The 22,666-nt window shown below is 44.7% G+C and overlaps 2 protein-coding genes across 6 annotated transcripts in view; one reads left to right on the forward strand and one right to left on the reverse strand.

Moving 5' to 3' along the window:
- LOC111940938 (uncharacterized) overlaps positions 1 to 22,666 on the forward strand; it is a 776,486-nt gene that overhangs the window by 25,666 nt on the left and 728,154 nt on the right. The window lies entirely within an intron of this gene.
- Positions 622 to 21,110, reverse strand: LOC111945707 (uncharacterized). 5 transcript variants are annotated; one of them, XR_015280795.1, is made up of 13 exons: positions 20,141 to 21,110; positions 19,292 to 19,476; positions 15,373 to 15,439; positions 13,476 to 13,580; positions 12,481 to 12,734; positions 10,330 to 10,454; positions 10,109 to 10,199; positions 8,107 to 8,374; positions 7,156 to 7,409; positions 5,521 to 5,645; positions 4,483 to 4,573; positions 2,303 to 2,617; positions 622 to 927 (listed from the first exon to the last, which is right to left on the reverse strand). XR_015280795.1 is itself a non-coding variant. In XM_086868729.1 (13 exons), the coding sequence occupies exons 2-12, from the start codon at positions 19,418 to 19,420 to the stop codon at positions 2,552 to 2,554; spliced, it is 1,575 nt and encodes a 524-aa protein (XP_086724855.1). In that variant the 5' UTR covers positions 19,421 to 19,476; positions 20,141 to 20,282; the 3' UTR covers positions 622 to 927; positions 2,527 to 2,551. The 5 variants fall into 5 exon arrangements, 3 of the variants coding, with proteins under 3 accessions (XP_086724855.1, XP_086724854.1, XP_086724856.1); XR_015280796.1 differs by having other exon boundaries at positions 18,925 to 19,476; positions 20,141 to 20,256; XM_086868729.1 differs by having other exon boundaries at positions 2,527 to 2,617; positions 20,141 to 20,282.

Here is a 22,666-nt window from a genome sequence, read left to right on the forward strand (position 1 = left end):
CTGAATAAATAAACAGCATGACTAGACTTCAAAGTCCCCATAGGTCTGTGCAGGAGTCAACATCTGTGTGTCTCTAGAAAGATTGGTTGTGACCGGTCATTTTAGAGCAAACTACAAAACTGGCAGGGAATAGGGACATTTTAACCCAATTTCTCTTTAAAACCTGTTGAAGTACCTTGCTTCCAACACTCCTCTATGTGTTTTACAAAACATTTGCAAAAGATCTGCGTATTCCTTGTCTCATTGATAAAGTGAAGCCATGATCTTCAAGCCGTCCTGGGAGCTGCTTCAGCCGACAGCTTACAGCAGCCCATATGCATTCCTCTGTAAGCCCCCAAAACAAGGTGATTGGGGGATGGGGTTGTCCAAACTTCTACGCCTTCCACCACTTAAGGCAAAGAGCTTCAATTAACAAGATGGGTCAGAAAACAAGCTTATTCTCATCATTAAGGGTTTCCGTTTTTACATTGCTTCTTAAAATGTGGACAGCTTCATAGTAGAGGTACTGGGCTTCCACCCTCTACGGATCAAATTATTTCAGTGGCCAAAGCCAAGTCTTGAAGGAAATAATTGACCAGAAGAAAGCCGCTCCAAATATGATAGAAGGGACAACAAGAGGAGTTAACAATAACACAGCTTCTTTATTGTTGAAGTTCAGTACTAAATTCTATAATCTTAGACAAACTAAGCTTAGGTTCTAATCATAACTAATCATCTCCTCAGTGCTAACTTGAAGAATCCTAAAACAACTAATCTTCTTTTTGAAATAAAAAAGCTGGAGTTCATAGATTCTCGTGCTGAAGCAGACAACTGCTGCCAGGACTCCACTTGCTGCTTGCAAAATTCAGATCCTCATCGCTGAATGTGGGACAGCTTCTTGTGGAGATACTGGCACCCGGTCTTCATCTCAGAGTATCTGGGGCTACCCTATGAAGGAGAAATCCAAAGAAAATTAGGGACTTGTAAACATTTCTGCAGAGTTTAGAATTTCATGTCCTTTGTTTTAAAATAGCCTTGAGGCAGACTCAGAAGTTTTCAAGCCTGGCAGGTCTGATTTTACTCATGACAAACAGTAAAAATACACTCAATTGGACTCCAGAGATTTCTTTCTCTGTGAGCCACCACCGTTATTCTACAATTGTAGCATTTGTAATACAGACCTAAAAACAAACTCCAGACATGTGTGAAACCGTAACAACAAAAAGCCCAAGCCACATCAGCCCCTAAGGAGGGGAAAAATCATTAATGTTTGAAGCCACTGATGGGAGTAAAACCTTCTTCATTCCCTTCTCCCTCAAATCAACGTGAGTGCAGTTTATCAAGCTCATGACACAAATCCAAGATGAAGTGGCAACGAGAATAATAGATAACACTTCTCAACACTGCCACATCAGTGCTTCTGCTCTTCTAGGCCTGGTTCTTTTTGGATGACAAAATCTCCTTCCACATGGGAACAAATCCTTCAAAGCACCCTGAGATTAGTATTTACAAGCAGTAAATTTTTAACAACTTGAATTTCAGTGCCAAGAGAGACAATCACTTGTGCCAATGATGCATCCCAGGCCAGATGCACTTGACCGGTGTGCTGCATGGTTTTGAAAAGAAAACTGCAGATGCCTTTCAACATTTTGGGAGGTCCCAGAGAAACAATAGTCTGGATTACTGGCTTTTGCCCAGTGACATCCCTGACATCCCCTAGCAAGAGCCCCACCACAGGCCTCCCTCAACTGCTCCCCTGCAGGGCCCAATTTGCCCTCAACCTTCCCATGGAGCATCCCTGGCTGTATCCAGTATGAGCCAGGGCCCTGCCGTGCCTGCTCCGAAGGCCGCAGCCGCTGCCCCAGAGCCCGAGGCTGCAGGAGGCCTGACTGCCCTTGCCAACATCACAGCGCTGAGAGAAGATGAGAGCAATTATTTCCAGTGCTTCATACCACACACACACACACACACACACACACACACACACACACTTCCCCCTCCCCTCCTGCACTGCAAATACCATGAGGGGATGCAGCACCACTGCTGCAGCTGACCCTGGGCAACTGCACTGCAGGAAGGAAGGGCCTTTCCAGGCCTAACGTGTCTTGCTGCTCATCTCAGCATTTCCTCCTCACCCTGTCCCACCCCTCTCCTCTTTCTTTCTAGCTCCCTAGCTCACATTTACTGTTAAATAATGTCTGTACTATTGACTCTGGAATATGGTCTTTCTTGCACCTTCATTCAGGCAGGGACTTCTCTTAATAATAAAATCTTTACACCACGGTTATCCAGAGTTAAGCTGGGAAAAGCAGCACATTAATACCTTCATTGAAATGCAAAGGACACTACTGCTTCAGTCTCCCCAGTTCTCTTCACGTCTTTTTGGACTTGGTAGTCTTCTGTGCACAAGTGTTAGGATTCTGGAACCCCAATATTTGATTCTGTCTTAAATCTTATGAATGCAGGGGGAAATGGAGCCAACATTTGGAGACAGCTAGGAGGTGGAGTGGGGTGTCAAAGCCAGCAGCCAGGAAGAAAAGTGCCCACCAGCTCCTGGCTGGATGTAACTGGGCTACTGGTCAATCCTCTGCTTCTTGCTCGTCACAGGACTGGTGAAGCCAGAAGGCCGAGGCTGTTTCTGCAGCAATACAAAAGAATTCATTGATCTATGATCAGGATGATCAGGTTTTGCTCCAATTCTAAAAAAGCAGCATTTGTGAACTGGTAGTGGTTGAAAACACACCTTTCTTAACTAAAAAGAGCTGTCAAATACCGAAGACGTGCAGGTAAATGCCTGCTCTATTGCATTCCTAGTTTCTCATCTTAGGACTTACCAAGTCCCTCTCCAAGTCTACTGCTAAAAAGGCTTTGCAAGGTATACGCTCCCTTCAGCAGCTTCATCAAAGCCTCCCAAAAATGGGGAGGTTTTGTCTAGCTCCTAATTTCTGCTTGTACACACCAGCAAAAGACTCGGCTTTTGCTGTCACACACCCACATGGTTTACTGAAGAGGCACCTGGCTGTTTTATGGTTTTATGTGTTAAAGACAAGATTACTGCTTCACTACAACATCGCAGGAATACAGGGTGTGATGGTTGTGAATTCTCATCAGGATGAACAAAGACATCGGTCACTTGTCAAGAAATTCTTGTGCTTCTGGTGCAACTGCCTTCACTCCAACTTGCTTGTTAGCTTGTTGGCTAACAAGCCATTAAATTTGTACAAGAAGGTTTCACAAGTGGTGACTAAGGAGTCCTTAGTTTTCCTCAGTGCCCTTCAATCATCTCTCAGCTCCTCCCTTCTCAAAGAAGGACCTTCTCAAAGGTGCTGGCTCACAAGACACAGCACACGGCCACAAGCTCCCCACTCCCACTGCAAACCTCAGGGCCAAGGATGGGGTGGAACAGGACAGCTGTGCTTTTCCCAGGCAGAATGCAGGGGGAGAGAAATTAAGGCAGAGAAGAGAGAGACAGAACAGAGAGTATTACATATCTGTACATCCTGCTTTGTTCCTGCCATGTGTAGAGGGCAGTGTTGGAGTAAACAATGAGATGAAAGAAAGAGAGAGGGAAAAGAGAGTGAGAAGGCCCCATCTGCCCCACCCAGGCACAGCCTCTTCTGTGTGGTAGTTTTTTGACAGTTTTGACACGCATGCAGAGCCAGCCCTATGAGCCCTTCTCCAGGGAGTGAGTTGAGGGTGGGGACTGAGCTCGACTCCATCTGCAGAGCAGAAAGTTGGCTCAGGATGTTGGAAGATGATACAAAATTTAAAAGTTTTTGTATCTTTAGTCAGTCTTGTTAGCCTTTGCTCCAGGGTAATGGGATCTTAAGGTTCTTTTCAAAGGATTATTTCATCGTTCAAGGTGTGATGACATGAACATCTCAACCGACTGGGACTAGCACCTAAGATACACAAAAGATAATGACCATCAATGATCATTAACAACCATCAACTCTGAACATCAGCACTGATATGATCGGAGACACCCAGTCCAAAAAAGACTGATAAGAAATAAGAGTGAGGACCAAATGAGCTAAGAAACCCGTAACCAATAAGAAAACAAACACTAAGAACTCCCTAACTTGGAACCAATGAACACTGAACCCTGAATTTCAGTGGATTTTGACTGAATAAATATCTGAAAATTCTAGTAAAGGGTCACGTGCCATGGAATTATTTTCTCTGCACACCCAGGCTATATGAGGATGAAATTATTTCTCTTGCACATCCTGGCCAGAATAAAGTAATGACTTGATTCTCTAATGCTAAAAATGCTGTTGAGGGGTTTGTTTTTTCCCACAGCTTCGATGACAAAGACAGTGCTGCTCCATCCCTGCAGGAGCCTCTCCTCCTGATCACAACCTTCCAGTCACAGCTGTTGGAATGTCTGAGGCAAAACATGCTCAGGCTTGCTCCTGCACATTCACATCACAGGTTTTACACCACCAGCAAGTGTGCTAAAATATAACACACAGTACAGAATGTTAAAAATGCACTAAATACCTGAGCACGTCTTGTTGGAGCGCCTGTCTCAGAAGGTCCAGGAGATGTTGTGTGGATGGTGCTGGCGGCATTCTGGGATGGAGCTGTTTTTCTGTATGGGGAGGCCAACATTTCAGGTTGCAAGGACTAAATATCAATTGTCATAGTTCTTTCTGTCGGGATTTTGAGAGGGATGCGACCACAGGGAGATGTCTTAAAACATGATTTATTATTCTTCTACAGTCTCATGAAGTTGTGAGAGTGTCTTCATCATATTCACCTGATGTTCTTGGTCAACAGTCACAAGACCACAAGTTACAAGGTTTTTTAAAGGTTAATTAGCCAATAAACTTCTGCCACAAAAGAATGTTTCTACTTCTACACCAATAATTCATTATTTTGTTTTGTAAGTCTTTGCTGCAGTGTGGACTTTCTTAACCAATCATGTAATGACACACAAAACTACTTGTTATGTCTTAAACTTATTACCTTTAGAACTACTCCTGTATCTTAACTTTAAAACCATAAAACTTTCTACTACCTAGCTTAATGTCTTTTCTGTCTAAACTACAAGCCCACATTCTTACTTATGGTTTTGAATCTGGAAGCATTCTCCAAGGTCTTAAATCAAACCCTGTGCTAATGTCTATGTCTGAGCTTGCATTTCCAAGATTTTGAGAACTTTCTGTGCTTGGAATTCCCACACTTTCCTTACAGATAAAACAGATGTTCAGTGTCAGAACTCAAGGAAACAGCATGAGGATGAGTTGAGGGAGCTTTAGGCTGGATATCAAGAAAATGTTCTTGCCCCAGAGGGTGCTTGAGCACTGCAACAGGCTCCCCAGGCCAGTGGTCCCTGCACCAAGAACTCAAGAAACTTTTGGACAACACTCTTTGGGCATATGGTGTGACTCTTGTGGTGTCCTGTGCAGGGCCAGGATTTGGATTCCATGTCCCTAATGGGCCCCTGCTACCTCAGCATATTCTAAGAATCTAGGCTTAATTGCCCTGGGCTTTTTCTGAAAAGGCTCTTCTCCTTCCCCTAAAGACTGAACTTACCTAGAAAGAATTAACTTCAAATTCTTTCTATCGATTTTACTGTAGCCAGGCCAATCGATCTGAAGGGTTTGAAATAGATGTTCCTTCAGACTGAAGGAATTATCCTTTGGATTCAGGTTGGCTACCTACAGGCAGACATTTTAAAAAACACAGGCTCATTATGGTTGCTATATGCAAACTACAGAAATACAATTGGTCCTGAACAGCTGTTTGTCAGCACCCAACTTGAACTAAACAACGTCCTTTGGTACAGAGATCAATTATCCCTCTATCATGAGAGTGTTAAGCCATATTAAAATTGCACCAAACAGAAACAACCAAGTAACTGTATTCATATCAACCAAGTGTTCCTTTGAAATCAACACTTAGTGCTACAGTGTGTAAGGAGAGGTGGTCAGGTCCACAGTCCCTCTTCATGAGTCAGAGCCAGGATTTGTTCCAGCAAAATCCTGCCATGAGGAGGCCGTGCACATGCCTCGCTGTATTCCTTTGAAAATAAATGAGGTTCATATCTTCCTCAAAGCAAAGTCTACTCAAAAAGGTAAAATGAGGTAGTAAAACCTCTAGACCACTGACACCAAAAGTGCTGGCTTAGATTTCATCACCTGACACTGGTTCAGAGTTGCATAGAAAAGCCCATGGGGAAAGTCTCTACCAATTTGACCTGAATAGCTCATCCACACAGCACCACCATCTGTCACAACTTAGACTTTTCTCCTTGAAAACGTGATAAACGTTGATAATTTGGGTCTCTGTTGATGGCTGTTTTTCCACAGCTTAAAAAAAAAAAAAGTAAAAGTAACAAAGATACCCAGAATTGAGAATTCACTTTTTAGAAGCAGAACTGAGGTTGTGTTGGAAGCAAAGCAAGTGTGTGGGTATCAGATCTCAGCAAGCTCCAGCTGCTCATTTTACATTTACACAGAATAAACCCCCACTTGCTCTGATGTCCAGAAAAGCCTGAGCTAGGCATTTCAGGGTGTAGTGCTGCTCACACAGTACCTTGAGGCAGTTCACACTTCCTACAGGAAATTGCCTGCAAGGAAATCATTAAACATTGCAATGGAAACGAGAATATGTTTTCACCCTTGCCCTTCTAAGGAGCTGATCTTCTAAATTTTGTAATCAACTTGAAATCGAAATGGACTACTTCAGATGGGATGGCAGAACATGGCTCTCATCAAATTGTGAATTTGTGTCTTCAGGGTGATAAAACCCTGCCACTGCCCTGGGAAAGCACAGCAACAAAATTCACAGGTTCGTGGAAGGAGTTCTTCAAAGTCAGTGTGGGATCAACTGAAACTGTATCCATGTTGAATCCGACTCCCTTGACTAGGTCTCAAAACCCTTTTTTCATAGCTAAAGAGGAACTGTTCCTTCTTGATATATTAATGCTTGCATAATTAAGCAACCAGCTATGTGGATGGGGAATATTTAAAAAGGAAGGAAGGAGCTATTGCATCTTTCAATGGGTGTGCATCTTACGAATGGCTGTGATAAAATAAGTACCAGTGGAACTTAACTCAAAGGAGTATTGGAAAAGTCTCTAATTTAAACGGGTGAAGAGGTTAGGAAAATGATGAACAGCAGAGCAGCATGATGGAAGAACTGCTGGCACAAGCTCCATGATCTCACCTGCTGAAGGATCTTTCCAAGGGAATCCTTGTCCTTTTGCCTGACTCCATCCCTCTGCAGGCGAGCAAGTAACTCTGGCTCCTTATAAGTCCTCAGAGCAAGTAAATGGATCACCCTGTCCCTGTAGGGTCGGCCGTAAACAGCAGCGCAACCACTCCAGTCAATGTCTGCAAGTCTCACAGGCATCATCCTCCTCTTCTCAGGCACAGGACCTGAAGTGTTTTGCTGGGCTCCTCTGACCTCTGCTTTTTCTCCTAAAGGGATGGAAAACCAGAAACAAATAGTTCAAATTGGAGGTTTGGAGAAGGCAAGGAAGTTGATTCAAAAGGATGTACCAAGACTGTTGAACCTCTATTTGTCTGGCATGTACAGATCTCTAAGAATCCAGATGGTAAAGCATTAGAAAGAAACGGTCCTTAAAAGCTGGTACAGGACTGATACTGGAGAGGAGGTTTTTATATACATTCCTTGTATGCATGGTACTTTTATATGATTTCCCCTGTTTGTAAGCTCAAGCACTGAGCTATGTCAAGAATGACATGGACAGAGGCATTAAGCGCACCCTCGGCAAGCTTGCCAACACCAGAGGCATGGGATGCCATCCAGAAGGATTCTGGAAGCTCGGGAACTGGGGTGGCCCTGGGACCTCATCACATGCAACAAGGCCAAGTGCAAAGTGCTGCATCTTTGGGGTTGGGACATGCCCTGACACCAAGACAGGCTTGGGGATGAGGGTAAAAGCATACAGATATCCAGTAAAAAAATGAAACGGAAACATATCTCAAAGTTATCAACTGGTTTAATACCCTTTGGTTTAATACTTGGACTGGGGGACTCCTTTTCTGCCTGGGTCCTGCGCTCTGCTCGTCTCTTTGGCTTCGCTAATGGCAACCATTTTATTGAAATATGAAGGATGGGATTTTTTCACCTTATCTAATTCTGTTTTCTCACCTTTGAACTTGGGAGTCTTCCCCTGCACCCTGGCAGGCGCTGGGATTCCAGAAGGAGTCTGAATTTTATCTTTTTGCTCCTGAGGGGTGGAGGTGAAAATGGAGCTGACACTTGGAGACATGTTGAAAGTGGAACAGGATGTGGAAGGCAGGTCCAAGGAAGAAGGAGAGTGGCCACCAGCTGCTGGCTGGACATCACTGGGCTGCTGGTCAAGCCTCTGCTTCTTGCTCATCACGGGACTGATAAAGTCAGAAGCCAGAGGCCGTTTCTGCAGAGATGATCACAATTAGTTCTGCTCCCATTCTGAAAAAGCACCATTTCCAAGCTGGCAATTGTTGAAAACACACCTTTCTTACCTAAAATGGCCTGTCAAACAAGGAGGTGCTGCAGATAAACAAGTTCTCTATTTGATTCCTACTTTCTCACCTTACTAATCCGCAAGTCCCTCTCCCGGTCTGCAGACAAAAGGCTTTGGGAGAAAGACACTCCCTTCAGCACCTCTATCAAAGGCTTCCCCAAAATGGGGAGCTCAGGTTAGTTTTAGCTCCCTGTTTCTGCTTAGACACACCAGGAAAACACTCAGCTCTTGCTGTCACACACCCACACCATTCACTAAAGCAGCCCCAAGAAGTCGCCAGTGCGCTGCTGACCACAGCGTGTCCAATGCAGAAATGTTAACTACAGAGAGTAGCCCCAGTCTGGCTGCAGGTGTCATTCCTGCTGTTCTCCAGAGGAAGCCCTCCATCACAGCCTCTTCTCCACCGAGCTCACACTGCTCCCATCCAGGTACATCAGCAGCTCTGAGCAGGAGTGCTAGACATGGCTCTGTGCCAGCCTGCTGACAGAAATCCTGTGGGCACAGGGATGGCTCAGAAAAGGATGCTGGTGCCCGCAGCATTTCCTGCTCTGGCTGGAACAGAGCTAGGGAAAAGCAGAGCTGTGTCCTCCCTCCGGTATTTAAAGAGAATTCTTTAAGGTATATAAAGTGCACCTTTTATGTAGTGTTTTCTGAGCTTCTTTCAAAAGATTTGCCTTGCCCTCTTGTATTGGTAAGAAAACAGGCCATCTCTTGATCTTAAGCCTGAAAAGTCAGAGGTATTCTCTGATGATTCAGAGTTCCCTCCTCACACATGGGATAGCCTGAATCAAAATGGGGGCCTAAATGCTGCCTAGGGCAGAAAAACAGGATACCTACAAATGCATCACTACTGTAATTTGTCCTTACTCTAGACTTCCCTAAGATTTCTATTCAAGCAGTAGCACTGGGATGTCCGTGCATTGCGGCACTCGGCCAACACCAGGTAACCGTAGACTTAAGGCCTGCTAGTCAAGGTGAGGAGAAATGGATCGTGGGAGTTATGATATTGATGTTGTAGTTCCATATTAAGCAATGTTTCTAATTCTTGTTTCTGATTGGTCATTATTGTTTTAGATAAAAGATTATGTTCAGAGTTCCTGTTGATTCTTGTATTATATATATAGTTATGTTTCCCCCATTTTGGAGTTCCTTTTGAGTAGACCCCATACCACATGTGCCTTCAACCGTTGTTATTTTAGCCATTAAAATTCTTTTGTTTTCAGGCAACCCAGTTGACCCGTTCTTCTACTTACCACACTACTCCCGGCTGGCCCGGTCCTGAGGTCACAGAAACCGAACGGCAGCAGTGCATGTTTTAGGAACTAGAGCTGCCAGATTTTCAAGAACCCTGCCCAGACACAGCCAGGTACCAAAGACATGTATGTACACATACCGTCCTTAGCTTCTATGCCTTCTAACTTCCTATGCCCCATCAGAAACAAGACATGGGTGCAAGCTTGCTGCAGGCTTTAACATTTCAGCTTTCATCTTGGAAAGTAGACAGCAATCCCATGAGAAGTACACGCTTCAGGTTTTTATGATATGAAGACAACACTGCTGCTCCATATCACAGTTTTGACACCAAGAGCAAGTGGGATAAAACATAATACATGGTAGAGATTGTTTAAAAAATTCACAAAATACCTGAGCAGCTCTCAGTGGAGTATCCCTTTCAGAAGGTCCCAGAGATGATGACTGGCTGGTGCTGGCAGCATTCTGAGATGGCGCTGTTTTTCTGTAAGGATGGTCCAACATCAGGTTACAAGGCAAAGATATCAAAAATCATAGTACTTTCCTCACAGGGAAAAGAGACCTTCATTTCCTAGAAGGTTTTCTGAAATGGTCGTTGTCCTGACTGAACTTACTGAACAAGTGTGACCTCCAACATCTGTCTATCTCTTTCACTGTAGCCAGGCCAATCTTCTTGAATGTCTTTCAAGAAACATTCCTTCAGACAGAAAGCATTCTCATTTGCATCCAGGTTGGCTACCTGCGGGCAGACATTTAAAACATAAATGTTCATTACACCTAAATGCAGACCACAGATGTAAAAATGCTACTGCAAAGCTGAAAAGAAAATCACGCACCAGTTTTCCAGGACCTTTTTTCAATGTGAAGAACAAAGCAGCTGTCATGTAAGAGGCAACAATATTAAACAAGCGTGGTCCATTTGGCCTTTAGGAATTTGGATGTAATATCAATTTTGGTAAATACCAAACTGCTGCAAGCACAGAGGACATGTACACTCTGAAAAACTCGCCCTGCACCAGGTATCCAAGTTGACAGCTCTGATAGTCAAGGTGCACTATGCCAGAACTCTCAGTCTTCACCATTTAAAATACATGGAGAGGCCAGGTTTTGCCTGTTTCCTTTTTTTTGGAGCAAGACCTGAAGAACACCATCTCCATGGGCAAATCCATATTTTGCCACCCTCAGGAGGACACCTGTTGCCTTCTTGTTTCACCCAGCTGCATTGCCATGGCAGAGCACAGCCTGGGCCTGTAACGAGGCATGTTTTCATCATCCCATGAAGCACCACTTCATGGTGCACGGTACATGGGAAGAATGTTGGCATTTGTCTCCACAGACAGAAGTGCCTATCTTTCTCAAGGTTCTCAAGCCTGCTCAGAGGAAACTACAGCTTCCCATGGAAGATTTGTAGGCAATAACCTACCTAGAGCTACACTTCAACACCTTCAAAGTAACAAAGATACCTACAATCAGGAATTCACTTAAAAACACAATTCAGGACATTTTGGAAGAGAAGGAAGGCTGTGCATATAAGATCCCAGCAAGTTCAAGCTACTGGCTTTTCATGTAGAGCAAAGAAAATCAACACCACCTCCCTATGAAGTTAAGAAAAAGGTGAATAATAGTTTTCAGGATGTAGTGCTGTTCACACGGCCCTTCAGAATGCAAACCAACAACTTCAAAATCTCCTTAAACATTGACAAGAATAAAGAGAAAGGAGAAAATGCCTTCACCTTTTACCCCCTTAGGAGCTGAGCTTTGAAACCTTATCATCAACTTGAAGAAGAAATGGGCTACATCCATTAGGATGGCAGAACATGGCTTTCATGAAACTGTGAATGTCTTCAGGGTGAAAAAACCCTGCCAGTGCCCTGGGTAAAGACAACAAACTTCACAGGTTCAAGGAATGAGTTCTTAACAGTCACTGTGGCAACAACTGAAACCGTATCCATGTTGAATTTTCCTCTCTTGACTAGGTTCCAAAAGACTTTTTTAATAGCCAAAGACAAAACATTCCTACTTTCTATATTAATGCTTGCCTAATTCAGCAACAGCCTATGTTCCCCTATGGAAGGGGAATATTTAAAAAGGAAGGAAGGAAGGAAGGAGCCATTGTTTCCTTCAATCAATGTGAATTGTGTGAATGACTGTGATCAAGAAATACCAGCGGAACTAAAAGGAGAAGTGGAAAAGTTCCTGAATAATAATAATAGGTGCCAAAGAAGATGAAGAGTCAATCCATAGGACAGGAAAGAAACCCTGGTGCTCAAAGTTGGGCCACCACCTCTATCATGTAGGATTTGCTGGGAGCACCCTTCCCAGGAAGGCATTTCCCACAGATCTCAGCAGAAGCCAAGTACCATTGAGAGGCCACCAACTCCATTCTAATGAAATACTGCATAGGACAGATGAGGTTACCAAATTGGTCTCCTCAGATATTTGTCCCAAGGTATTTTAAGGGCAACAACAAACTATTTCACCCAGTTGAGAGTTTCACCCTGTGAAGTTACTCCATGAAGCAGTTCAACAATGCAAGGAAAAGCGAGAGGATGAAATAAGGCGTAAGAAGCAACAGCATTACAGAGTTTATTATTGCTAGCTATTCTAGCAAAACAACACCCAAAATGCCCCAAAAGTTTAGAAGGTGTCTTTTCTTTCCTCACGCGGGCTTGCAGGTGGGGAGAAACTGGGTAAAGTTTCTAATTGAAACCCTAAAATAAGACAGCTAAGACTCAGCATTCCCAGCACCAACTCCATGATCTCACCTCCTGAAGGATCTTTTCAAGGGATCCTTTGTCCTTTCCCACAACTCCCTCTCTCTGGAAGTGGGCAAGTAGCTCTGGCTTTTTGTAGCTCTTCAAAGCCAGCAAATGAATCACTCTGTCTCTGATGGGTCGTTGAGAAACAGTACTGAAAAGTCTCCCAAAGAACTTTGCAGGGTTCGTGGGCATTGTTCTCTTCCTCTCAGGCACAAAATCTGGAATGCTGTGTGGGGCTCTCCTGAGCTCTGGTATTTTAACTGGAGTAAAAGAAAAACAGAAAAAGAATTGTGAAATGAGGGCTTGGGAGAAGGCAAGGAAAGGATGTACCAAGGCTGTTGAACCTCTATTTGTTCAGCATGTACAGATGAATCAAGATGATTACAAGAATCCAGATAATAAAAGCATGAAAAAGGAACAGTCCTTAAAAGCTGGTAAAGGAAGGATACTGAAGGGCAGGTTCTTATGAAAAATTCTTTATGTGCATAGTGTTTTTGTATGATTTCCCCAGTTTGTAAGCTCAAGCACTGAGCTATGTCAAGAATGACATGGACAGAGGCATTAAGCGCACCCTCGGCAAGCTTGCCAACACCAGAGGCATGGGATGCCATCCAGAGCGACCAGGACAAGCTTGGGAACTGGGGTGGCCCTGGGACCTCATCACATGCAACAAGGCCAAGTGAAAAGTGCCGCATCTTTGGGGTTGGGACATGCCCTGGCACCAGGGCAGGCTCGGGGATGAAGGTGGGGAGGATTTGGGGGTGCTGGTGGATGACACGCTGGGCATGAGCTGGCAGTGTGTGCTGGCAGCCCAGAAAGGCAACTGTGTCCTGGGCTGCAGCAGGCAAAGTGTGGCCAGCAGGTTGAGGGAGGGAATATGACACAGCAGGCACTGTTTTGAAACCAGGAACTCGTGCTTGGTAGCTGATGGAGACTTCATGAGTATTGGTAATTGGAAATCCCGGAGCTTTGTCTCTTCCATCAGACACACAGACACTGACCTTTCTTTACACGTTCCTTCAATCTTTCAATGTAGGTGCAATTTTTAATGCCTTTCTCCTCTTCCTGTTCCTTGGACCAGGCCTCTCTAATATTCGCCTGCAAACCTAACCACACAAACATCACAGTTAAATTATTTACAACCCTGTAAACTTGCCTGTTGTTGAGTGAAGGCACTACTAATGTTTTGAGAAGTTCAGTCCAACGTAGATACAGAAACTTCCCACAGCATTCAAGCAAAACACCTCCTAAAACCATAGCCCTGAATGACTTCTAAAAAAATTACCTGAAACCATAGCCAAGCATTAGGTAAGAGTTCTTCACCCAGAGGGTGCTCAGGTACTAGGACAGGCTCCCCACAAGACTGTTCATGGCACCAAGTCCACCAGAGCTCAGGAAGCATTTGGACAAGGTCCACAGGCACATGGTGGGATACTTGGGGACAGAGCTGGACTTGAATATCCATGTGGATCCTTTCCGACTCAGCATATTCTCTGATTCTGTGACAAATCCCAGTCCCTAACTGATACTGCATGGAGCATGCTGCAAAGGCACCCAGCAACCAGACCTGTCTCACGTGAGTTTCTCAGTGCCAGCCCAAATCAAAAGCGGCCCCAAGTTCCACAACTGTCTCACTACTGCCAAATATTAATATTAGTAGCTAAATATTAAATATTCCCTTAGGATCTATGGAAACCACCACCAAGAATCACACAAACCATCATTCTCATGTGAAACAGAATGTCGCCAATGAGAAATTCTGAAGTTTAATTTTTGTCTCTCCAAAAAGCTGTGATGATGCTGCCGTAAAATGCTCTACCCTAAGCTAAGGCAGGGCAAGAGCCACCCTTTCAGTGGCAGGGATGTCCCTGCAGGCAGGTGACTGCAGCCAACGCCAGGTGAGAGCTCGTGTTTCTCAGGACACCTGGCTCAGCTCACTGCTGCAGGCAGCACCACTGCGTGCCTGGAATGGCAATGTCCACCTTGTGTCTGCCTGGAGCCAGGCTCCTTGGGGAAACAGCACTCACAACAGATTAAGAACAAATGACACCACCTAAGCACGTTGTGATTTGTGGGAAATTACAAAACTCATGGGGAAGACGACATCATTACTTTCCTTTCACTTGCCTTGAAAAGAACCCAACACAGTCTTGTGGCAACAGACACTTAATAATGACCAAGACAAAAAATTAAATCAAGCAAAGTTTTGCATATTGGCCTGATGAAATTCTCTATGCAACTTCCTCAAAGTAATTTTCTTTCAATTCCCAGTCAAGGTGGATGGTTTAGCACAGTGCCTAGGTACTCCAAAACCAAAACATTAGCTACCGAGGCAGTGAATTTAAGTGCGTGCAGTGGTCCACACCTTGACTTCAATGCTCAAAATTCCAACCAGTCAAGCAGTGTCGCCCTGAAAACTAAAGCCTTCTGATAATGTTTTCATAGTTCCAGTTACTTTCCCATGGAAGTCCTATAAACATAAGTTGTTTATCACATTCCTTCTAAGAAACGTCTTTTGATGGATGTTTCACATGGCCAGTGTGCTTGGGAAGGTAGTAACTTAATTATCCAATCCCTAGTCATTGTCGAGAATCTATAAATGCTAGAGTCAGAAAATAAAGGTTAGTTCTTTCCTGTTCTAACACTGAAAAGTGTTTGTGTCAATCATTTCTGTGTCCTTTAGCGACAAAGCAGTATGGGAAGAAGGGAGAACTGGCAGGCTTTCTCAGGGGAAAAATGGCTGAATGCAGTGACAAGAGATTGCAAGGCTGACCTGAGGACAAACCACCTACAGCTGAGATCTCTGAACACACCCCAGTCCCACAAATATGCTGCAGAAATGAATTACCAAGTTTCAAATCTTGCAGACATTAAGCAAAATATGAAAAGCAACCATACCTCCAAGTGGGTTATACAATTTGACAACCTGTGCACTTGCACTGTGTGACGCCTCGCTGGCATTTGGCTAAAAGGAAAAAGAAATTTTTTGTGAAAACTTCAGCCTACACTCCATTACTGCTGATTAACCAGGCCCTTAATTTTAAACAGGAGCTGTATTTGAAAAGGTTTGCTCTCACATCACTACAAAGGGCTGCTTTGACACAATTCTCCCTCTGAAAGCAGCCAGCTACAACACTGCCCTGACAGAGCGACCGTCACTTAGTCTCGAATGCAGACAAGCGTTCCAGTAGTAAGCCATCCTTTCCCAATTGCTGGAATTTACAGCCACAGGCTTCCCTTGAAATCAAGTGCCTGAGTGCAACTGAACTGGCCAGCACTCAGCTAGCAAACCTGGCAAGAGTGGTTCACAAAAAGATCGCAGAGTTGGGGCAGAACCTGACACTGGGATTTATTTGGTACTAATGAAGAGCATCCTGGAGTCAGCTCCAAGAACAACTTCAACTGCAAAATATAAATTTTGGTTGGTAACAGTCATCAAAACCTTTCCCTTTTCCTCAGTGCCCCATGCAATTATTTGTATGATGGGAAATGGAAACAGTTTATCCTAGGTTAGTCAGATGTAGCAATATTTGGTAACTCATCACTTGGTACAGAATGTGCTTGTGGTGGTTTTAGAGCATTAGCTAAAAAAATCACTAGAAAACTCACTCATTTCTTGCTGTGAGATATGGATTAGAAGAAGAGCAAAACAGGCTTAAATCTTAAAAGGAATAAAGAAAGTTTATTAACAAAACTACAAGAATAAGAAACCAGAATAAAGCCTCCAGAAACCCTTTTGTTCTCCACTACTCAACCGTTCTCCTTGTTCACATGACAACATAAAGACAAAAAAGGAAACCAAAAACCTGGTGGTTAAAACAGTCCCAACTTTGCTATAGTCTTTTCATCAGTCTTTGTAGAGAAAAAGAAGTTCTCTTCTGCCTAATTATGGAGTTTTTCACAAGAAAACCATTTTCTCATGGCTTTCTATTTCTCTGATGCCAGCTGCCCAGAAACCCTGCCATCACTCCTTTCCTCCCATTTCACACCACTCTGAGGTGTGCTCTTGGGTCATGATTCAAGGGGTGTCATTTTAAGGATGAGTTCTTCAAAGGCAAAAGTGCTCTTCATCTGTCTCTGTGATCATCTCTGGAAACAGAAGTTTTCTCTTTGCCTCTTAAGGGCCGCAAATCTTCAACAGCTATCACTTCTCTTTCTCTGTTCCAGCATCTCATAGGATACACAAATACAAATCACACTTCACCATTTGCTCAGATCTACACTTTGAAATACTCCATTCCCCCCAAAATACTCTATCATGAATTAAAGGAGGTTTGTTTTCAGAACACTATTGTCCATCTCCATAGTTTAAGCAAAAGAGTATTTCAGCTTATTAAAGCATCTCCTTATTTCTCCCCCCCCTCTGAAGCTTAATTCTTTTCTTCACTGTCTTCGATAGTTTATGTTGTGTCTTTACATGTTGATCACTCTCTCTCTTCCCCTCTCTCTGGCAAAAAAAGAATTAATCTGCAAGCCTCATCTGGGTAGTGAAAGGGTTAAAGTCTTGCCCAGGCCTTGGGGATGGTCCCGGCATCTCTGCCAGAGCAGCGGCTGGAGCTGTCTGCGATGGAAGATTTTTCATGGCTGCTCTGGAGAGCGTGGCCACTATCTCATCATGCTGCAAGTCAGTGGCTCTCTCTCTCCCTACTCGGCAGTCTCTGGTGAAACCCAGCAGCAGCAGAATCTGCAGCCGAGCCAGGGACCGGCCTGGCCCAGCAGGCCCGCTGTACAAGGCCCAGCGAGCCCTCCGGGAAGGGGCTCTTGACACTTCACAGTCTCCATCCTCCCCGGGACCCACAGAGCTCCGGCCAGCCCTGCTTCCCACCCACCACAGCCTTGTCCGGCCTGGGGTTGGGGGGGCAGGCTGAACCGGAGCCTTGTTACCTCTTCAAAAGCCAGAAACCAAAGAGAGCAAGAAATTCCCAGGCTTAGGTCTTAAGGTGGTGTTCACAGGTTGATCTCACTTTTCAACGGTCAAAACTACTGTCAATTCTCAGAAATGGCCAGTTATTGGCCAGGAGAAAAACTCCCATCAGCCTCCAGCAGTTTTAACTTCCTTAGGCGTTTCTCTCGGTTTTTTAAATGCCAATCCATCACGGTGCTGCCTTCCATTGAAGCCTAAAAATCACTAAAATATCTATCGGCATAATAATATTTTTTAACAAAAACAATCTACTGCCATCCAACTGCTTCATTCTGAAAGCAAAATTGACTGACAGTGAAGCTAAAAAGCTGTTCACCTGAAATTTGCCTGAACTTTTCAAGAAATAGGAGTATCGCTTGCAAAGGTCTGTGAAAGCAATATTCAGGAGTCTTTTAGAAATCCTTCTATATTTTGCTTGTGAGGCTGTTCCTTCTTCATCCAAGTTGCTGTCATTTGCACAAAGTGCTGCCTCAACACAATTCCATTAATATTTCTGTTTCAATCATCAGTACTGGCAGAGCTTAGGACAGGGACTGGGCATGAAGGGGAACAGGGAGTCACCTGAACTTCACATCCTCTTACATCAGCTTAACAAAGGAGTATGCTCTAAGATATTTAGCAGAACCCCCAAGACAAGGAACAAACTAAGAAAGCCAAAGCAGCAACTGTGCTGAATCAGCTCTGGCGGGGCAAAAGGGAATTCCAGCAGGGCAGACCATGGCCACCCACTCAAGAAACCTCTCACTAAGAAGAGAGAGACAGAACATGCAGACTAATTAGCATGAGGAGTGACAGGATCATTATGTGCATTTTAGAGAAGCATGGAAACCAATCATGTAAGGTACCAAAACATAAGCTTGGATTACTTATGCAGCTTTTCATTGCTTGTTTAGCCCACATTTTTTTCCTGACTAATTATTTTAATTAACTTTGTAAGTAATTGTTCAATTATAAGCAGTATATTAATCATAAGCACTGTATCAGTCTTAAGCATTGCAATTTTCTGCTCTAGAGAGTAGGTAGCTAAGAGTCTTTTGGCAGTCTGTTGTCAGAGCTGGATTCTTACATCACCAAAAAATTTTTCCTAAACTAACCCTCATAACCTTCAGTGAACAAAACCTGAGGCGTAAAAGGCTGGACACCTGGAATGTACACTTCATAGTCCTCCAAGAACATGTTGGAGTCAACAGAAGACAAACACTAATAAAGACATTTCAGCTTCAAAGCTCAAAACAACTTGTCTGGGAAAAAGACAGTAGACAGAATGAAAAATATGGACTAATTAAAATAAGAAAGGAGACATCAATGTCCAATACAAGATAGAAGACTAATTAATGAGGAGAATGATATAAAACCAATGAATAGCAATTTCTTTGTTTGCTAAAAATGTATCAGTAAGTGGAAAAGCTTTGAAAGTGGCATGCATGTGGCTGAAGTTCTTCACTATGCAACAGAGCCGGGAAGAAAGTAATGCCTACTCCTAATACTAAAAAAATTACTGTTCAAGGGCTTCAGTTATTCCTTACATTTTCAATGGCGCTGGTAAAAACACGGAACAATGAGAAGTCCATGCATTTTGACCAAAAGCCATGCCCAGAGCACAAATTTCCTGAGTGTCACAGCATGGGGAACGTCCAACTTCTACCCGTGCCTCTTCCGTGTCATCTCTGAGAGCCACTTCCATCAGACAACCTTTCACTTCCACTGGCACCTCCTCTGTGTCATCCCTGTGAGTCGCCTCCACCGGGGCAGCTGCCTCCAAGGGGTCCCTGGAGCACCAGAGGGGCCCCAGCCCTGCACGGCAGGACCCGCAGGGCCAGCAGCACCTGACACCAAAACCATGGCTAAGGCCCACACGGTGTCAACCCACAGAGCCCAACAGCCACCCCTCACCTGCTGGTCCTGGGACCTCTGGGTCACCCTGAGGGGCATTGCAGTGGTGCTGGGGGCCCTGCGGGACGCAGTGTGGATTGGAGCCCTGCGGAACATGGTGGATCGTGCCCAGGCTCGCAGCTCGGCCATCCGGCTCTGCCTTGGCTGCTCCCGCTCCCACACAGCCACTGCTTCCGTTGCAAAATCTAGAGAATGTAAAATTGTTGTTAGGAAAAGGTGTTCTTTGCTGTTTGCCCTTTGTGGCTTTCAAGGCTCATCAATGAGAAGGGAGATTATTTCCATGGAACAGAAAGTAGCCAACAAGCTCTAAGTGATGGCCAGGTGTCGGAAAGAAAAATTACTTCTTGACTGAGTTGCCTTTTTAAGGTGTAGGGCTTGACAGGCTTCAGTGACCTCTGACCTAGGGGAGGTTAGCAAGGCTTGGAAAGAAGGATGTACCACAGATGGTGGACAGAAAGAATACAGAATTTATGGGCACAAGGACATTTGGCAGAACCCCCAAGACAAGGAACAAACTAAGAAAGCCAAAGCAGCAACTGTGCTGAATCAGCTCTGGCGGGGCAAAAGGGAATTCCAGCAGGGCAGACCACGGCCACCCACTCAAGAAACCTCTCACTAAGAAGAGAGAGACAGAACATGCAGACTAATTAGCATGAGAAGTGACAGGATCATTATCTAACAGTAGAGAGAATACTCATTTTGAGGAGAACTAAGTAACTTGCAGTCAATGAACACTAATTCCTTTATCTGATAAAATGTATAAATACTAAAATGTTCTGATTCTTGTGGTGCTGGCTTTGTCAATTTACCACTGCGCCCCCCTTTCTGAACAGAACTGTAAAGAATTACCTCCACTCAGTGCGTGGATTGGCCTCTTGAACAACTTGTGCTAGAACCAGCCAATCTGGGGCAACACTCCCTAGCACTCTGACACCTCCGCTCTCGCTGCAGCCGCGGAAGGGTCTGAGCGGGCCTGCTGTGTGCTGGTGACAACGGCCACGTGTCCTTGGAAACGGGGAGTTCCATGCTCCAGGCTGGGCGGGATGTCACTGAGGAGTGGGACGTGACACGCTTGGGGCAGAGGGAATTTTAAATGGGCAAATGTGGGGAATGCCCTGCCCTGTCCCATGACTGACTCAGCTCATTTCCAAGTGCAGAAAGGGGTTCTCCAGCCATCCCAGTTGCTGCAGCTGTGCAACCCAGGGCTAAGAGTATTTCTGCACAAAAGTACTGTACTTGGCTGTCTCTGAGGTGAAGGAGCAGCTTAACACCTCTAACCAAGGCAGCAAGGGGCAGCCCTCCCAGCACTGGTCAGTCCTGCCGTGGGCCGGTCAGTCTGTGAGGCTTCGAGCATGTACACGGTCACTCAAATATCACCTCTTTGGCAAAACCCCGCAGACCTTTCCTCATTCCAGCCTCCTAAAAGGAAGCAAGCCAGCAGCATGCCCAGGCCCCCATGTGCTCTGCAGGAGGAGCTGACACTGGAAGTGCCAGCACAGATCCTGAACATAATTACAGGCTGATATTTGCGCTGACTGCAGGTGGCCATTGAAGTTACTGACACATGTGGAAACATATTTTATACTCTGTTTATACTTTCATTTTCCCCATGATTTAAACCTGGCACCAAAATAACTTGTCCAGTCATTACAGGGAGAACGAATAAAAGCTTGTCATTGAAAATGTGTCAAATAGTACTTTCCAAAGCTCATTTCCCATTTCTCTCTTCCCATTTCTCATTTCTCTTTTCTTCAAGACTGTATCCATATCTGCCAGTGTCTGGTCTCCTGGCTTCCACACTCACAAGGTCAGCGTCCTTCTGGGAACGGAAAGGAAGAAAGCAAGTTGTCAAACACCAGAGCCCAGATCTAGAAAAGAACTGTGTCCTTTTTTTGGGGAGTGACTGGATGATGTTGATTGTGGATCCCCAATTATGGACGATTGGAAAAGCCTTTGTATGAACCATCAAAGGAATCCAAGGAGGTGTGTTGAGTTTGGCGGGAGAAAAGCAGCACTCAATATGAATGATCAGCAAGTCTCATTTATTGGTAACTCTAAAACCACTTATATAGCATCAATAATTAGGCTCATACGTAGTGCAAAAGCAAGCTCATTATTGGATATTTCATTTAAGGTCAACTCCACCTAATTCCACATTCCTGTGATCGCTCATCTATGCTGAATTCACATTCTTCTGATCACAGCATCCTGTTCTCAGTTAACAGTTATCACTAAGGTCTTCCTAACTTTGCAACATCTCACACTGACTGTACTCTATTGTCTAATTCTTTCCCAGCTAACTGCTGAATGGGAACGTGACCTTTGCTAGCTAGCCATTCCTCTATAGAGATGCTACACTGGACTCCCAAATACCCAACAGCCTTTTCATATCTTGAATTTGGTGACACGCGCCCTGGGGTTACCAGAATTGACTGAACCCTTTGCACTGTTCATACATGAGTGCCATCACCTTGCACAGTAGCTCCATATTTGGAGCTCAAAGACTGGTGTCGTGGTTTTAAACCAATAACGAAGAAAATTACTTACTTCTTGCTGTGAGATATGGATTAGAACAAGAGCAAAACAGGCATACAACTTAAAAAGGGAAAAAAAGAAAGTTTATTGACAAACCACAATAATAAGAACACCAGAATAAACTTCCAGAAAAACCTTTCCATCTCCTATCTACCCACTATTCCCTTGTTCACATGACAACAGAGACAAAAACTCTGGAACTTTGATGGTCAAAACAGTCCCAATTCTTGCTAGTCTTTTCTTTTCATGTTGATCTCTCTCTCTCTCTCTGGATAAAAATATTAATCCGCAAGTCTCATCTGGGTAATGAAAGAGTTAACATCTTGCCCAGGCTTTTGTAGATGGTTCGGGGATCTCTGCCGAACAGGAGCTGGAGCCGTCTGCGATGGAAAGTTCCTCATGGCTGCTCTGGAGCGTGTAGTCGCTGCTCCAACCCGCTGCAAGTCCAGGGCCTCTCTCTTTCTTCACTGGGCAGTTTCTAGTGAATTAGTTACAGCAAAACCTGCAGCCGAGCCAGAGATCGGCTCGGCCCGGCCCGGGCCCGAGGAAAACCTTCCCCAGGCCCCCCCATCTCCCGGCCTGGAGACGGGGCAGGCCCGGCCCCATCCCCGCCCGGCCGCATGGCCTGGGCAGGGACGGGAGGCCTGGAGCTCCGCCACCCTCCACAGCCAGGAAACAAAGAGAACCCAGAGAGCTCTGCTTTTACATTTTTAAGGTAGGGTTCACAAGTTGATCTCACTTTTCAATGGCCTAAACTGCTGTCAATTCCCAGCAATGACCGATAATTGGTCAGGAGAAAAGACTCCAAGCACTTCCCAGCAACTCCAACTTCCTTAAAGG

The sequence above is a fragment of the Cyanistes caeruleus genome, chromosome Z (assembly GCF_971803275.1).
Source record: "Cyanistes caeruleus chromosome Z, bCyaCae1.hap1.1, whole genome shotgun sequence".
NCBI classification, from domain to species: Eukaryota; Metazoa; Chordata; class Aves; order Passeriformes; family Paridae; genus Cyanistes; species Cyanistes caeruleus.

Excerpts from the sequence above, each read along its gene's own strand:
- LOC111945707 (XM_086868728.1), bottom strand. The coding sequence starts at position 19,420 with ATGGCCGAGCTGCGAGCCTGGGCACGATCCACCATGTTCCGCAGGGCT. Across the intron at positions 7,410-8,106 it reads GAAGACTCCCAAGTTCAAAG|GAGAAAAAGCAGAGGTCAGA; the intron begins GTGAGAAAACAG and ends CCATCCCTTTAG. Across the intron at positions 928-4,482 it reads CTCCAACAAGACGTGCTCAG|GGTAGCCCCAGATACTCTGA; the intron begins GTATTTAGTGCA and ends TCTCCTTCATAG.